An 18,165-nucleotide genomic window follows, 5' to 3' on the forward strand; every position below is an offset into this window, starting at 1 on the left:
AATGCCTCGTCGATGTTTATGATTTCCGTTGAACTTAATGATCTTTGTTGAATGTCTCTATCATGCGTATTCCATAGTTAGGGACTTTGATTAAGAATAATTTGGTTGTAATGCGTATTCCATTCAATCCAACGAATTTAGGGAAATCTGAAAGTTAATCTAAGCGGATCTAATTAACTTGGAGCATTGAGTTTCACAACTTATCGAAAGACCAACTGAGAATCAATTTTGTATGCAAGTGTAACATGTGTGGAGAAGAACCCCTTGGCTATTCCATCATCCATATTTTCATCACATTCATATTTACATTTTGCCTTTAATTATATTCTATCTTTTTAATTTAATATCGTCCAAACACATTTCCCCCATATTTCGTTGAGTCTTAATCATTCGTATTTGTTTTATTTTTGTATCTTTAAGCTTTTGGAGTCATAAACACTTGCAAATTCGTCTAAATCAAGTTCTAGCTTCTATTTGAGTCAATTTGATTGTTTTAGACAATTTGAGTTTTTCAAAGCCATTCTGAGTCATAGTAGTCTTGTTAAGAGTATTTTAATTTAGTTTTTATGTTTTTAAGTCAATTTAGAAGGTTTTAGCAAGCCCTCCTAATCCCCAGTCTAGAACGATCCCTCACTTATCCATTCTACTACAATTGTCAAACGAGGGTTTAATTTGAGTGTCAAGTAAATCTCGCATCAGGTTCCATCGGAACTTCGAAGTTAAGCGAGAAGGGGGCTAGAGCAATCCCATGATGGGTGACCCACTGGGAAGTTGATAGGAGCATATTTATGCGACTTAATTGGCTTGTTCTCATGCATTTACATTGTGTTTCTTTAGTTATTTTAGTCCTTTATGCCATTTTCGTGTGTTTCTAGGTTCATATGGCTAAGGAAGCAAAAAGGTGCATTTTGGAGCATTTTGGAGCAAAATTGGGCTTAGAATGGATAGCATATGCTTGGAGCAAAAGGAATGGACGAAATTGAAGACCTAAAGACCTTTTGTTTGAGCGATATCAAGGAATCCTACCTATTCTAGGTCACAAAACAATGTCCCTTCCAACATTGTTACCCTTGCCGTGTGTCCCTTGGTGTTTCCCTTCCTTGCCATGCAAGGAAGGACCTTGTTTCCTGTTTTAAACCATTTAAACACATTCATTCATCTCCCTATATAACCATACACTTATCACTTATCATAACCATACACTTATCACTTATCACAACAACAACCTTGCACATGCTTTCCCATTTCATTATTCATTCACTTTGCATTCATTCAATTCAGCCACATGCACTTATTCTTTCATCATTGCACCACCAATTCAACACATGCACCCATCACCTAACACAAACATCTCATTGCCGTGCATTTCATATCCCATTTCCAGCTTTCCCCCTTGCAATTGCACATGCATTCCCACTTCAATCATTCACCCTAGTTGGCAGCCACATGCTTTCCCATTTCAATATCATTCTTCCAAAATCAAATCAGCCACATGCACTCCCCTTTACCGTGCAAAACACCTTCATTCCAGCCACATTCCACATGCATTTATCATCATTCACCCTAGCTTTAATTCACAAGCACACATAATCACAAAACAACCATTCTTGCCGTGCATAACCATTCATCCCATTTCCAGGTTGTCCACTTCATCATTGCAGCCATTCCACATGCATTTCCACTCACATGCACTTTAATCATTCACCCATGCAGCCACACATTCACCCACATGCACTTTTAATCATCCACCAACACAAAACAGCCCATCCTTGCCGTGCATCCCCTTCCATTTTCTGCACCTTTTCTCCTTGCATTTCCAGCTTTCCACAACCTTTCCTAGCTGTTTTGCACATGCATTCACTTAACCTAGCTGTCATTCACATGCTCTCCCATCCATTCTCTCCCTATAAAAACCATACACACTTCACACAACATTCATTCATTCTTCCATATTCAGAAATTCACCAAAAACTGCCCTTGGTGCCGTGCCTTGAGGCACCATTCCCTACTAATCCAAACACCATCACTTCCTTCACCATTCCACAAAAAAACCTATCATTCTACATCATCCATAATCCCCAAAACTCACCTTAGACCTTGTGCTACAACAAAGAGGAAGAGAAGCGGACCTAAGCGTTCATACAATTCAAGTTTGAGTTGTTGGAATGTTTAGGTGTTTCTTTTCCTTTGAATTCAATGTTTAATTTCAATTCTCTTTGTTTTGTACGTATGAGGAACTAAACCCCCCTTGGCTAGGGGGGGGGGATTCGAAATATATGTTTATGCTTGCATTTTGATTTGATTACTTCTAATTGTGTTTCATAAGTTGTGGATTCAATTTGTTTAACTGTTTGATTGATAACTTATTTATGTATGTTTATTGAGAGTGCACGCTTAATTTTCATGCATGAATATGACGCTAGAATATAAGTGAGTTTCACCTAATAGTTACAAACTTATATTCACAAGTAGTGGAGGTTGCTTATAAACAATCGCGTTAAACGAATTCTTGGCATAAGTTTCATGCAATCATAGTAACGAATGCCTTGTCAACACTTATAATTTTCATAGAGCGTAATGATTCTTGCTTGTATCTCTATTATGCAATCATGTAGGGGACTTGTGGGGAATGTTTTGGGTTGTCGTATGCAATCATCCAATTCAATAACGTTAGGAAGATTTGAAGGTTAATTAGTGCATCACGGTTAACTTGGGGTGTTGAGAATTCATGGTTTATTGAAAGGCAATTGGAAATCATTTTATTATGCAAGTGTAACATGTGTGGAGATGAACCCCTTAGCTAGCCTTCCCATCCATTCAATTCCATCAAATTCATCTTTACAGTCTGCAACTTTTGGAGTTCTTTCTTCTTTTGTTTCTTTTTTCATGTTTAATTTAACTTGTTGTTCAATTATGTTAAACATGTGGAACTAATTTCTTTTTAGTTAGAGGCGAGTTTGAAGCCATGGACATATGTTGGTTATGATTTGATTTACTCCAGTTATGAATTCATGAACTTTAGATGTGGTTTACTTTTCTGTTTTGATTAAGAACTTGTTTATGTATGTGGGTTGAGGGTCGACACTTAATTTGCATGCCTAAACTTGATGCTAGGATATAAGGTAATTTCACCTAATCGTTATGAACTTATATTCATAAGTAGTAAAAATCGCTAGTCACGATTGTGTTTAGTAAACCCTAGGCTGGATTAACATGCGTATTCCATAGTTATGAATGTCTAGTCGATGTTTATGATTTCCGTTGAATTTAATGATCTTTGTTGAATGTCTCTATCATGCGTATTCCATGGTTAGGGACTTTGATTAGGAATAATTTGGTTGTAATGCGTATTCCATTCAATCCAACGAATCTAGGGAAATCTGAAAGTTAATTTAAGCGGACCTAATTAACTTGGAGCTTTGTCATTCATCGTTTGTTGAAGTCATAACTGGGAATCAAATTATATGCATATATTCATGTGTGGATAAGGAACCCTCTAACTAGTTTCTCATCATTCTATTTCATCAATTTCATTTTTACAATCTGTTTTAATTAGAATCTGTGCATTTAGTTTAATTTCGTCCAAAACTCAATCCCCCTTTACTTTATTGTTCAATTTAGTTAGAAATCAATTTAGTTTGTGTTTTTAAAGCATTTTGAGTCTTTGGTTTGTCTTAGTGTTTTAAAGTTTAGTTTTGCATTCTTTGAGTCTAGTATAGTGTTTTATATTGTGTTTTTACGTTTTTGAGTCAAATCCAAGTGATTAACAATCCCTCCTAATCCCCGGTCCAGAACGATCCCTACTTACATACTTACTACAATTGATAAAAAGAAGGTTTAATTTGTGTGCGTATAAATCACGCATCAGAAGTTGCTCGTGAGTTCCCAAAAACAAAACCATGAGGGAATGGTAAGCCCAAAGCGGACAATATCGTGCTACGGTGATGGAGCGGGCTCGGGAAGTGGTCCCCCCCCCGGGTCGGGATGTGACAATTTGGTATCAGAGCCTAACCTTGGCCGCGTATGTGCCGACGAGGACGTCGGGCCACTAAGGGGGATGGATTGTGACATCCCACATCGCCCAGGGAAGTGATCCTTAAATGTATATTCCCCATCTCTACCTAGCACGAGGCCTTTTGGGAGCTCACTGGCTTCGGGTTCCATCGGAACTCCGAAGTTAAGCGAGAAGGGGGCAAGAGCAACTTCCCAGTGGGTCACCCATCATGGGATTGCTTTAGCCCCCTTCTCGCTTAACTTCGGAGTTCCTACGGAACCAGAAGCCAGTGAGCTCCCAAAAGGCCTCGTGCAAGGTAGGGATGGGAATATACATTTAAGGATCACTCCCCTGGACGATGTGGGATGTCACAATCCACCCCCCTTAGGGGCCCGACATCCTCGTCGGCACACACGCGGCCAGGGTTAGGCTTTGATACCAAATTGTCACATCCCGGCCTGGGGCGGATCACGCCCCGGGGCCCGTTCCACCACCGTGGCATGATATTGTCCGCTTTGGGCTTACCATTCCCTTACGGTTTTGTTTTTAGGAACTCACGAGCAACTTCCCAGTGGGTCATCCATCATGGGATTGCTCTAGCCCCCTTCTCGCTTAACTTCGGAGTTCCTACGGAACCCGAAGCCAGTGAGCTCTCAAAAGGCCTCATGCTAGGTAGGGATGGGAATATACATTTAAGGATCATTCCCCTGGGCGATGTGGGATGTCACAATCCACCCCCCTAAGGGGCTCGACGTCCTCGTCGGCACATACGCGGCCAGGGTTGGGCTCTGATACCAAATTGTCACACCCCAGGCCGGGATATGACAATTTGGTATCAGACCTTAAGCCTGGCCGCGTGTGTGCCGACGAGGACGTCGGGCCCCTAAAGGGGGTGGATTGTGACATCCCACATCGCCCAGGGAAGTGATCCTTAAATGTATATTCCCATCTCTACCTAGCACGAGGCCTTTTGGGAGCTCACTGGCTTCGGGTTCCATCGGAACTCCGAAGTTAAGTGAGAAGGGGGCTAGAGCAATCCTATGATGGGTGACCCACTGGGAAGTTGCTCGTGAGTTCCTAAAAACAAAACCGTGAGGGAATGGTAAGACCAAAGCGGACAATATCGTGCTACGATGGTGGAGCGGGCCCGGGAAGTGGTCCCCCCCCCCCGGGTCGGGATGTGACAAGGCACATTTGCAGACATAGTGGGGACATCCATGATAATTCGTGTCGTTCTTTTAGGAACGTTGACGTTTTTATCTCCCCTTAACGACAGGAAGATTGTCTCATAAAAGTGACAATCAGCAAAAACAAGCAGTAAAGAGATCGCCTATCAAACGTTCTGATGCGGGATTTATACGCACACAAATTAAACCCTCTTTTCGTCAAATTGTAGTATATGTATAAGTAGGGATCGTTCTAGACCGGGGATTAGGAGGGATTGTTAACCACTTGGATTTGACTCAAAAACGTAAAATAACAATATGAAATACTAACTTAGACTCAAAGAATGCAAAACTAAGCTTTAATACACTAAGACAAACCAAAAGACTCAAAACAACACAAACACACTCAAATCTGCCTAAAAACCACTTTCTGGGCAGATTTGAGCACAAACACAAATTTGGACGAATTTATGTAATAACTTGACTCAAGAACGTAAAAACACAATATAAAACACTAAACTAACTCAAAGAATGTAAAACTAAACACTTAAAACATTAAAACAAACCAAAAGACTCAAACATCACCCAAAACACTCAAAACTGCCTCAAAATCACTTTCTGGGCAGTTTTGAGCACTTTGGTGAATTTGGACGAAATTGGGAAATAAATTGAATCAAAACACTTAGAAACATAAACTAAGACACTTTCTAACTAAATTGGACAATAAAGTAAAGGGGGATTGAGGTTTATACGAAATTAAATTAAATTGCACATATTGTAAATTAAAGCAAAATGTAAATGTGAATGTGTGATAGAATTGAATGGAATTGAAATGAATGAATGCTAGCTAAGGGGTTCATCTTCACATATGTTACACTTGCATAATAAAATGATTTCCAATTGCATTTCAATAAACCATGAAACTCAACACCCCGGGTTAACCGTGATGCACTAATTAACCTTCAAATATTCCTAACGTTATTGAATTGGATGGGTTAGCGCATACAACAATTCAAAACATTCCCCACAAGTCCCCTACATGATTGCATAATAGAGATACAAGCAAGAATCATTACGCTCTATGAAAATTATAAGTGTTGACGAGACATTCGTTACTATGGATTGCATGAAACTTATGCCAAGAATTCATTTAACGCGATTGTTTATAAGCAACCTCCACTACTTGTGAATATAAGTTCATAACTATTAGGTGAAACTCACTTATATTCTAGCGTCATATTCATGCATGAAAATTAAGCGTGCACTCTCAATAAACATACATAAATAAGTTATCAATCAAACGGTTAAACAAATTGAATCCACAACTTATAAAACCGCAATTAGAAGTATTCAAATCAAAATGCAAGCATAAACATATATTCGAATCACCCCCTAACCAAGGGGGTTTAGTTCCTCATGGTACAAAACAAAGAGAATCAAAGAAACACCTAAACATTCCAACAACTCAAACTTGAATTGTATGAACGTTTAGGCCCTCTTATCTTCCATTCCTCATTCGTACAAAACAAAGAGTATTGAAATTAAACATTGAAATCAAAGAAACACCTAAACATTCCAACAACTCAAACTTGAATTGTATGAACGTTTAGGCACTCTTCTCTTCCTCTTCGTTGTAGCACAAGGTTTAGGGATAGTTTGATGGTGTGAATGTGTGGCTGCAATGATGAAGTGAATGCATGTGTTGAATGATTAAAGTGCATGTGCAATGTTTTAAAGGATGGAATGATGGAGGAACAAGTGCATGTGAATGCATGGTGATAGCATGTGCACGGTTTTGGTTGGAATGATGGCAGATTGTGAAAACATGTGAATGCATGTGTTTGATGAATGATAAGTGGTGAATGATATGATAAGTGATAAGTGGTGAATGATAAGATAAGTGATAAGTGGTGAATGATAAGTGATGAATGATAAGTGGTGAATGATATGATAAGTGGTGAATGATAAGTGATATGATATGTGATTATGATAAGTAATGGGAGCATTTGAGAGAATGAATAATGAATGCATGTGTATGGTTTTGGGAGAAAGGTGGAGATGCACGGCATAAGGGAATTGGAAAGGTTTAAATGTCCTAAAACTAAAGGGAACAAAGTTCCAACACTTTGGTCTTCAATTTCGTCCAACATTTTGGCGCCAAGCATAAGCTATCCATCCTTAGCCCAAAAGTGCTCCAAAAGTCTCCAAAATGCATCTTTTTGCTCCTTTAGCCCTTTGGACCTACAAACACACGAAAATAGCTTAAAGGACTAAAATAACTAAAGAAACATAACGTAAATGCACGAGAACAAGCCATTTAAGTCGCATGAATATGCTCCTATCACGTTCTAAGGAACGAATATTAGAATGAGAATCATAACCCACATAGATTTCCATCCTTCCCTGAGGACCCCTTTTCTCTTTTGTACGTTAGGGCTGCACAAAAATGGTACATAGACCGCATAACCAAAGACGCGCAGATGCGATATGTCAGGTTCGTATCTAGTAACCAACTGACACACGCTTTATAAGGTCGGGTCGTGACAGGCCTTAGGCAGACCAACATGGTTACTTGCAATATTACATGGCCCCAAGCAGAGATTGGGAACTTGGTACGTATGACCAATCGATCGCGCAATCATTTGAAGGCGTTTAATGAATACTTCTGTTGGGTCGTTCTGGGTATGAACATGGGACTGGATGTTAAACTTTAAAACCCAACCGGCATGTAATATCCATTGAAAGTTTTCGATGTAAATTCTCAAACTTATCAAATCAAATAAATTTGATCAGATAATCAAGATGGTGAGCCTTGAGATGTTAATCTGAGCCACCAGTGTGGAAAATGCTGCTTGTGGACAATAGCCACACGTGTGACCAACGTGTCGAAACATCAACCAATACTATAAAGTATCTAAATAGTCTGCAGGGTGGTTGAATCAGTCCACAAATGTCCCATTTGAATCCTTTATAAGAAAGATGGAAGGCGCTAAGGTATAGTACGCGTCCAGGTATAATGTCTTTACTTCTGGTAAAAGAATGCCCAAAACAGGGCATCACGAATCATCCTAGATATCCCAAACATCTATAGTGAAAATTCCTTTCAAATCGTGGGCTTCTGGCTGGCCACATAGTGGACCTAAATGGGTGTAATCCATTCATTAAGTGTTCCATCTTCTCTAGAATATGCTTCTGGCTATATTCATTGGAAGTGCAATATGGTAATATGCTAAGGAATTTTACTCCATTTTCTACATTGGTTTCAATATGGTAGTAATACTCTCGAATATCCTTAAAGCTCAAAAGACGTTCTTCCAGAACAAGTAAGTATAAGGCTTCCCTTTATGGTAAAATTAGTACCATTGGACAATATAGGGCAGTGCCATGCCCCACAATCAGGTTGGATAAGCCTGAAAGGTTGTCAGGGGATGATTAGGTATAAAGTTAGCAAAGAACCAGACTGCTAACTTCCCCACAAAACATACCTAAGCATGAGTTAATTGTAGTCACATGTGGCAAGTTTTGTTAATTAACTCTTTATTATAAAATAATAATGATATCCAAACACCAAATATACAAGGGGGTTCGGCCAATAAGCCTACCATGTCAAATTTCACTCTTCCAAATGTGTTAGATAGAGCAAAATCAGTCTCAATGATTGACTATTGGAATGGTACTCCTCAACAACATTGGTAAAAGCATGGAAAAGTGCATAATGGAGTTAGATTCTGTAGGGTTAAGGTTCGGGAATACTATCCCATATTCTTGAAGTTTTAGGTGCCAGGGATCATGCTTCGGGCGTGATATCACCTCTTAGTAGGCCTGATTCTACCATTGGTTGTAAAACAAACTTGAAATTAGATTGTATAAGAGAAAGACAGACCCAGACTTGGGTTCGGTAGGCTCCAACCGAAACTGGAGGGTCTGTTCGATAGTCTTTGCCTAAGCAGAGCAATACCGTTCAATACATCTTTGCCAAAGCAGAGCATGCCCATCGATGCACCTCTGTTGAAGCAGAGCATGCATTTCGGTGTATCCCTGCCAAAGTAGGGCACCACCATTCGGTAGATTCTAGTCGAAACTGGGTCTATACCGTTCGTTAGTTCCCAGCCGAATTACTGGGGTACCATTCTCTCACAAGTGTGGTAGTAATCAAATCCAAGAATTTGGTAAACTTCCACTCTCTATACCACTACTTCATGACCAATTTAGATATAGAAGGACGAGAAAGATTTTCTTCCAATCAAAATTCAATCGGATATAAACTTCAGAATTGTACCTATTCATGGATGTAAGGTTTCACTCATGTTTTGTGGGAAAGAATGTGTCTTTGCATGATTTGGAACGGTCCAAAGTGAGTCAAAGAGCCATAAAGTCCTCAGCAGTGAGGTACTTCCATTTGATATGCTTCAAGCATAAGTCTTTGAATGAAGATCAGGGCGGAGGCTTATTCACCTCTTCCATACCATAACTGGATATAATGATTTTGCAACTAGTCGTAGTCAAGCAGGGTGTCACGTCTTATATCCACATAAAGTAGTTTCTTTGTCGAAACTTCCAAATCAATGAAATCAAACTTGTTACAGTTCGACAATACGTTGAATGGCAGAAACAAGAATGTGATTAGCATTTTAGGAAATAAAATTTTCATAAACATCAAAGTTTAGAACATTTAGGTTCTAAGACATGGTTTGGTTTAAACGGATTTAAGCATGGAGAACTTCGGGTCTCAACATGAGTATTGCGCGTTAAGAAACTTCAGGTTTCTATGACACTTTAACTTCGGGTTCAGAATTATGAACTTCAAGTTCATAATACCTGCAAACAAATGCAATATATACAAAAATATGCAACAAGAAAATATGCAAATATGTATAGACATTATAATTTATTTGAACTTTGGGCCAAAATTAAAAGTTGGATGAAAAAATTTAAAATCCATAAGGCCTAAAAAAAAAAAGAAGGCAATATAATTGGTAGCCCAAGGTATTGGACCAAAGCCCTAATAGGCTATTAAAAACCCTGAAAAGGAATGTGATCCAAGCCCAAAAATGGGCTGGAATGTCAAGGGCCGTGAGTTAAGAATCAGGCCTAAACTTAGGTAAGATCCATCAGCCCAACGGGGGCAGCGATCGTGTGCTTTGCAGGCACGTGGGACACCATAGTTCTCGGGCTGGTGTCATGCATTAGGCCTAGCCCAAACAGGAAAAAAATAAGGCTGAGTTATGTGTTATGGGCTATGATCTGTGAGCCCAGATAGATCTTTTCAAAGGGCTAAGAAATCAAAGCCCAAAGGGCTAACGTTTTGGACCAAAAAGCAGTGTTGCTGGGTGAGCTCGCCGGAGTTGAGACCAGCGCCACCACATTGGGTGGCCGTGTTCTTGGTGAATTTTTGGTTGGGGAAGTTAGGGTTCGAACTGGAACCCTATTATGAACGGAGAATTTTGATTTCTCAACATTGGATTTGAAAACCATGGGGATTTCGAATTGAAACCCTAAGAAATCTTGATGAAATTCGACGAGAGTTTCGATAATCATCGTTGGAGGGGATGAATTTTCCCTCAAAAAAAAAAAAACAAACTTCAGGTCGTGAGTCCGGTGGAAATTGGCGTAGGTGCCGTGACTTGTCTGCAGGTGAGGGTGGGATTTAGGGACGATGCCATGGACGGTGTCGTTTGGTTTTCATGGAGAGAGGGAGCTACTGGCTCTTCAGCTTGAGGCTCGGCTCAGTCACGCAGGTTGCTTTTTTTAAATTCAATGCATATTCAAAAAAATTTAATGAATGAACATATATTTGATGCAATTCATGACAATATCAAATTCACATAATTCAATAATTATAAATATAATGTATACACAATTTATGTAGAATCTAAAATTCGAAAAATATAAAGTTGGGTCATGCATTATGGTGAATGTTTATGTTATCAGAGCTGCAAAAATATCAAGATAAAAACTGTTGTTTTGGAAGAACATGATTGCGTGATGATATCGATGAACTGGTTTGATGCAGAAAATTATTTCTTCAATTTCGGCTTTCCATCTTCAAAGCTTGTATCACATTCAACATAAGAAAAATAACTTGAATGAATAAAAGTATATGAATTCAATAAAATCAAAATTTAATCAATTAAAAAAAAATTGAAACGTAATAATTCCTTGATTGAAGATGAATAAATTCTCTTTAGCACAGCGTGAAGAGCGTGCTGATAATATGTTGTTACCTATATTTAACTGAGGGGAGTGGCATAGAGAGAAAGAGAGGGGAGAATAGGCTTGAGGAATTGTGTGTTAAATCATTAGTCCTCGTGCATTTATTTATAGTAATAAGGAAGAGAGAAACTTGTTCTCTAAGTAATACAAAGTCTATTAGAAAAGATCTTCTAAATCCAAAGAATTCTTATTTTTTCTCTACTTATGATTTTCACAATCATATTATTAATAAAAACATATGTCACAACAACTCTTTATTTTTAATATACAAAATAAGAAATAAAGCATATTTAAATATAGCAATAAACATGATAAAATAAGAATACGCATGAGTTATTTATTTATTTATTACACTAAGTTTGAAAAATTTAGGATCGATACATTCTAATTGCCATCCAAATTTTTAAAATTTTTTTAGAATCAGAAATGTTCGGACTCAGAGTGGAATTTTTTTGTTCAAATTGGAATTTTCAATCCAACTTGAACCCTGGAACTGAGGGATCAGTTTGGGACGAAAACAAAGTTGGGAGACCAAAGTAGGACAAAATAAAATTTAAGTGGGCAAATTTGAATTTAAACTAGTTCTCGGCTCTTTGGATGCAGCGGCTTTTGATCGAGAACGGCAGGGCTTTGGACTTTGGCAAGTCGCTTATTACAAAAGCTCTACTGGGATTTTCAGATTGATTGCTGCCGTTGCACAAACCCTAATTTTCTGTAGAATTTAATTGGCCGCGACCCACCCAGGTACTTTGTGATTTCTCTCGTCTTCTGTACCGTAATTATACATATTTTCTTATGTTTTAATCCTCGAATTTTGTTTAGTTGTTCATGGAATCCAAGTTTGTTCCTTTCTATCATTTCGTTAAGAAACAGAGCGCAAGTTGCGTTTTGTGAGCTCAACTGTTCGTTTGAGTTCTGCTGAGAAGTGGGTTTTAGTAGAACACACCTCTAATGCAGTAACAGTGTTGTTCTGTGTGCTTCATTTCGCATGGTCTGTAGAAAAGGTTCTCCTTCTTATAGATTTTTCCAAGGGCGGCGTATTCAAGCGGTACACCACATGTCATGATACAAGTGGAGGAAATGATATATTTTTTTGTGTCCCTTCACTTATGACGCGTGGAATACTCGCTTGAATACCAGGTACTTTGAAAAATTCTCTTTCTTTTGAAGTACTGGATGTGTTTGATGTAATGCCTGACAGTGGGAATAGCTGGGTTCGGTTTGATGTGGAAAAATACAGACTTGATCGGTATGCATTCTGTGGCTGATGGTTCATGAATCTTTTGCGTTTTTTCATTCTCTCGTATTATAGTGGCAATTAGTTGAATAAGTACTATCAAATTAACATGCAGGATATTTTGTGTATTCCTTATTAAATGGGGGAGCCATCACTTTTTGATAAAATGATCAGCCATCTCCGTGCAGCATCCAAGTATGAGCATTATAATTTTACTTGTCATTTTCGATCTTGAGATGACATGTTTTTGTTTTTCTAAGGCCTTTTACTACTGTTTTTTGTATTTTGAACTACTTCTGTTGGTCTTGGATCTTGATAAAGTATTTAAAAGTTTAGTTTAGGATGTAGGCACTTCTTAATTCTGGGCTTTCCCTACACAGCCTCTTATCATGGTTGTCTAGTCAAACGGTTGTACCACTTCCGACTCCTTATGTTTATGGTCTGTAATATAAGATATTATACTGGTTATCCAAAGGATCTTGGGCCATCAAGGGTCATCCATTTTACATCAGAACGCGAGTTTGTCCAGCTCCTTCATGAAGGCCATCCCGTGGTTGTTGCATTCACCCCCAGGTCATCTAGAGTTGGTCTCCATCATTTTTTATTTTTTATGTTAAACCTATACTCTTCAGTTGGAGGTTTAAATACTCGCTTCGGATAATACAGGTGTAATCTCACAAAACATCTTGATGGAGTATTGGAGGAAGCTGCGGCTGAGTTTTATCCACATGTAAAATTTATGCGTGTAAGTAAACAAATACTACCATTAATTATTAATGATATCAATTTTTTGCCTTCAGTTATTAATGCTCAAACATGTTGTACGCTAGTATGAGCCTTGAAAACATATTTATAAGCACCATGTGTGATTTAGAGCTTGTGCCTTTACCTTTGGACCTTATAGCCCAATGATATTTTTGGCATTCTTTCGAAGCGGGAGGTGTTAGGTTTAAAGTCGAGAGCTGCCCACACCAGAAAAAATGAAGAAAGAGCTATGTCTTTGATGAAAGCATGCTTTTATAATTCTTGAGGCAACTTTCACATAAGTTTTTGTTAATCTTCCCTTAAAACAGTAATCTCTTATGTTTTGTTCTTGCATTGGCATTTTCAGGTCGAATGCCCAAAATATCCTGGTTTCTGTATAACACGGCGGAGGAAGGAATATCCATTTATAGAAATATTTCATAGTCCACAACAAGTAAGACAACATTTTTTTTTCCTCTAAAATGCCTATTTTTGCTTGCCCCAATACGTGTTTTAAATTGTTCTCTCTTGTTTTGAACCTTGAACTTGAAGCGAGTCCGTTTTATTTTCTGTAGCATTCAAACAAGTCCTGGTGGCACGCAATCTGATCATGGTTCCATCATGGCATTTAATTTTTCATTGTAGTGGGTTAAAGGCCATCAAACAAATTCGGTATAAAAATGGAAACTTCATGATGTATTTGTTCCTTTCTGGAAAATAAGAGAAAGTAGTGATTCTCTTTCCATGACCAGCTTTGTGATATGCTGAGGGTTTTCTTTTGTAATTTTGACTGAGACCTCTTAGGCACCATGCCCCTGCTTGTCTTTTGCTTACTTGAAAATTTTTCTGATGCAGGCACAGAACGAGGGAAGGGTTTCTGATGCAAATATTACAAAGTACTCTGTGAAAGTCTACCAGTAAGTTTCCAAACTTGCTTACAAATTATGATGTTATTTTCTTAAGAATTGGATTTTCCGCCTTCATATCACATTCCAACCTGATTACATCACTCCATATTATAGGGAAACCCATGAAGCCATTTTTACTCTTTACGTATGCATACAGACACTCGGCATCTTTTTTCCCCTCCATTTTTTATTCTAACATGTTGTCTTTTTTGTCATATCTGCACGCTTCCAGTTCAATTACGATACTAGTGCCTATGGATTTAGAGAGATTTTCAAGTGTCATGGGATACAGTCGTCAAATCCACAGTGAAAATCTGGTGACAAATGAGTTTGAGTTAATTAGTTTTTGTTTATTTGTTGATCAAATTATGATTCCTTGTGATGTAAAAACCTTGGCCTATATGCAATGGTTTGAGATTTTTGAACAAAGGCTGATGTTTGAACAAATATGTTACAATAAATCTCAAACCTTATAATTCCACCTTAGCTGAAACACCTACTTATTCTTGTTTCATCACCCTTAAACCTCGCAGCACACCATTTTCGTTCCAGTAAACGACTTGAAATTGTGAAAAGGGAAGGGGAAAGGTTGTGTTCTTGAGTGCTTGGTTGATGCATCCCATGGGTGCCTCTAGATTTCTTGCTACTATAACTGTGGACCTCAAAACTTGTGAATGTTTTACTGTCTTCGTGTTATCGTGTCGTATATGATTTTTCCAGATCTACTCAACTGTATGGTATTATATCCCAAACAAATGCTTGCTATCTGGGTTTGAACTCACTATTAGCTCTGTTATGCTGCCCTTGAAGCTGTTTTTGCTTTTGCGATTGATGAAAAAATTCAATCGGACAAAGAGTAAAAGGGTAGTGATTGTACTGAAATTGTCTCGTGTGGTTGTGTGCATGGGTTGGGGATGACCCCTGTTGACGACGTATTCCCACCGTAATAACGGTATAATGATCATACGATAGCTATACACACTAACTCATATGGTTTAACAGGAAAGTTGAACTGGAAATACAAGCTGCTCACTAGCTTTACTAGTCAATCGTATCAATGTTCAAACTGTTAGCTTGTTTCTTATCGGGCCGAACATAGAGTTGGCTTGTTTCTTTCAAGAGCCTAGTTTTGTCGAGCCAAACTCAATGCGGAGCTCAAGCTAGTTGTTTCGAGATAATTTACAACCATACTCGTTGGTTTAGTCATGTGATGAAAGAGATACGATACATAAAGTAGTAACATGAACCCGTTTCATTAGCGAAAGTGATCTGCTACATTAAACATGCCTAGACATGCATGCATGCATAGTAAAAATAACTTGTTAAAAGCGGCCAGTTGCCAAACTCTGGTAGTTCTTCAATTTCTGCATGTTCTTCTACCACTAAGCCCAATGTGAATTCTTTATTCAGAGGCGTCTTCGATATGGTTCTTTCTTCTTGGTGGTCTGCTCAAATCATTTTCTGAATTTTTCGGTGGTGTTTGTTTGTTCAAGATTGCAAATCTTGGGAGCTCTTCAACGTTCTTTGGGTCAAGATTGAAGTTCTTATCAGGTTCTTGATTTTCGGTTTTCACAGTGCACGTAATCTGTTTGATTAAATGTTTCAGTAAGAAAATATTTGCTATTTTGTCAATTAGTAAGGCCGATAGCCAAAGGGCAGTATATTGAATTTACACTCCATTTGTTCATCTTTCTTGTGAGTCTTTTTTGGGATATTAATTAGTGTGATATTTGGGATATTTGGCTCACCCCTTGTGTAATTATATTACAAGAGACTTCATATCTACGAAAATATCTCACCTCATACGCCCAATGATAGACGGTTACTTTTCTAATAATATATATGAAACAAATCGAACATTAGATCCGCACAAATCTAGCAAAAACAAGAAGGAAAATACTAAGAATTTACTAAACTCAAATTAACATTGTTTTATGTCAATTAGTTGCATGTGGTTCATATTTTAATGTGAACAATTGCTTAGCAGTTGCTGGCCTTTTCGGCTGCGGAAGCGATTCCGGATTATAGTTATCCACGCAGAAACTACGACGGCCGGTAAAACAAGAATGAGGATCATTTTCGGATTTTTTTTGTGAAAATTTCAAAAATTCTTTAATTCTGTTTATTTATTGTATATCCTACAGTCAGAAATTATTTTAAATATTATATTTAAAATTGAATACAAATAGTACTTAACGAAAATTGATCACATGATTTACAACGAACAGAAATGATTAAAAGATTCTTTGAATCTCACAAAGGATCTGTAGATGTCTTAAAGAAGCAAAAGCAAATTGGGATAATCTTTTCTTTTCTCAATTAATTAATTAATTAATTAGCCTTTAAATTAACTTTTAATTAGAGAAGCAAGTGGTCCTCTATCATAATGGTGGAGATGAGTGTTACCCTTACACTATTACCTGAATTCGAACCCTGTTGGTCCCTAATTTAACACTTAATCTAATAAATCTATTGTTTGACAAAAAAAACTTTTAATTAGAGTCCGGAGATAACCAAGTCTTAACATTTCCTAATGAGTGCAGATTATATTGCCGATTAAGCTGCCACCTGCAGACAAAAGATTTCAAACACGACACCTCTATATTTGACCAATCATCTTTTCTTTGATTTATGTTCTCACATACGTAGACATAAGATGTTTCGAGGTGCCTTTAATTTTGAACGGTTGGGGAATTTTGATGAAGATGTCCAATGGGAGTGATTTTTGAACTTTTTTTTTTTTTTTTTTTTTTTGTTTCTCGGGATATTTTTATTTTATTTTTGGCCATTAGTTTAAATCAAAAGAGGGTAAAAAAACTATTTAGTTTTCTATCATAGAAAAAAAGTTAAGAGCAGTAATGTAATTTCAAAAAATAAAATTTTACTTTTTTTGTTTAAGCCTCACCTGCATTAAAAATAAACCCCTCTCTCTCTCCACTCCCCCATTCTCACTCGCTCTTTCCTCTTTCCTTCAATTTTTAAAACGAAAATAGAAAGTATGTGAATATAGAAAAAGAGAAATGAGGAACAAAGAAGAGCAGAAGGAAAGAGGAATAAATCAAGGAGAAAGCAACAAGAACGAGAAACAAATCCTACTAAAAAGTTGAAAATGTTGTAAAATTGTGAGAATGAATACTCACACTGAGGAAGACTTGGAAATAGCAATGTATTTGTTGTTGTGTAATGTTTTCAAAAGTGGGAAGCATTTCATTTGTTTGGTTTGTCACAGATGTTGCTCTATGTAAATAACACTCTGTGTGTGATCACAATACACACTACAAAAGAAAAGAACTGAAAGCAATAATATCAATATCCCTCACTTCCTCTTTTACCTGCAATCCTTTTGTGTTATAGTTACGAAACTCAACAATGTGATATTTTGCACTTGCTTCGCTCATGTCCATAGCAAGGGTTATCTCTCTAACCTTTGCCTATTTATAACATATTATCAACACGACTCTCTAACCTTAACCAGTTCTCATCTCCCTTCACTGAAAAATGCTTCCTCCAAGGATTTTCTTGTTCTTCTTCCTCATCTGCCTCACTTACTTGATGTACCCTCACGAAGAACTGCTAGCAGCCTAGCACCATGCTTGCTTCTAGTTCTCAATATAACAATTACTAATATCTTTAATTTCTTGCTTGGTGTAGCTCCTTATTACTAACCCAGTGTTTATTTATGTTAATTTTACTGCAATCGAAGATGGTGTGGTATCATCGCCCATATGGAACTACATATTTAATTTTACTGCAATTTTAGGTGGTGCAGTATAATCACCCACCCTACTCTGGATATTTAAATTTTCCTACTGCTTGAGTGGTGCGGAATAATCGCCCATACTTCGCTATATTGTTTCAATGAGAGTGGTGCGATACAATCGCCCTCCTCATTAATCATGTAAA

The 18,165-nt window shown here is 37.7% G+C and overlaps 1 protein-coding gene across 3 annotated transcripts; it reads left to right on the forward strand.

Moving 5' to 3' along the window:
* The first annotated feature begins 11,770 nt into the window (after positions 1-11,770).
* LOC125469818 lies at positions 11,771-14,748 on the forward strand. Of its 3 annotated transcripts, none has more exons than XM_048567748.1 (7): positions 11,776-12,117; positions 12,726-12,805; positions 12,991-13,183; positions 13,277-13,355; positions 13,722-13,808; positions 14,210-14,271; positions 14,495-14,748. In XM_048567748.1, exons 3-7 carry the CDS (start codon positions 13,041-13,043, stop codon positions 14,736-14,738), a joined length of 615 nt encoding a protein of 204 aa, XP_048423705.1. In that variant the 5' UTR covers positions 11,776-12,117; positions 12,726-12,805; positions 12,991-13,040; the 3' UTR covers positions 14,739-14,748. The 3 variants fall into 3 exon arrangements, with proteins under 3 accessions (XP_048423706.1, XP_048423705.1, XP_048423704.1); XM_048567747.1 differs by having other exon boundaries at positions 13,064-13,183; XM_048567749.1 differs by lacking the exon at positions 12,991-13,183 and having other exon boundaries at positions 11,771-12,117.
* Positions 14,749-18,165: the final 3,417 nt, after the last annotated feature.

Source organism: the organism of the source record quoted next, unplaced genomic scaffold (genome assembly GCF_019419815.1).
Source record: "Pyrus x bretschneideri cultivar Hongxiangsu unplaced genomic scaffold, Pyrus_bretschneideri_v1 Contig46, whole genome shotgun sequence".
NCBI classification, from domain to species: Eukaryota; Viridiplantae; Streptophyta; class Magnoliopsida; order Rosales; family Rosaceae; genus Pyrus; species Pyrus x bretschneideri.

Excerpts from the sequence above, each read along its gene's own strand:
- LOC125469818 (XM_048567747.1), top strand. The coding sequence starts at position 12,750 with ATGGGGGAGCCATCACTTTTTGATAAAATGATCAGCCATCTCCGTGCA. Across the intron at positions 12,806-13,063 it reads CATCTCCGTGCAGCATCCAA|ATATTATACTGGTTATCCAA; the intron begins GTATGAGCATTA and ends CTGTAATATAAG. Across the intron at positions 13,809-14,209 it reads TATTTCATAGTCCACAACAA|GCACAGAACGAGGGAAGGGT; the intron begins GTAAGACAACAT and ends TTTCTGATGCAG.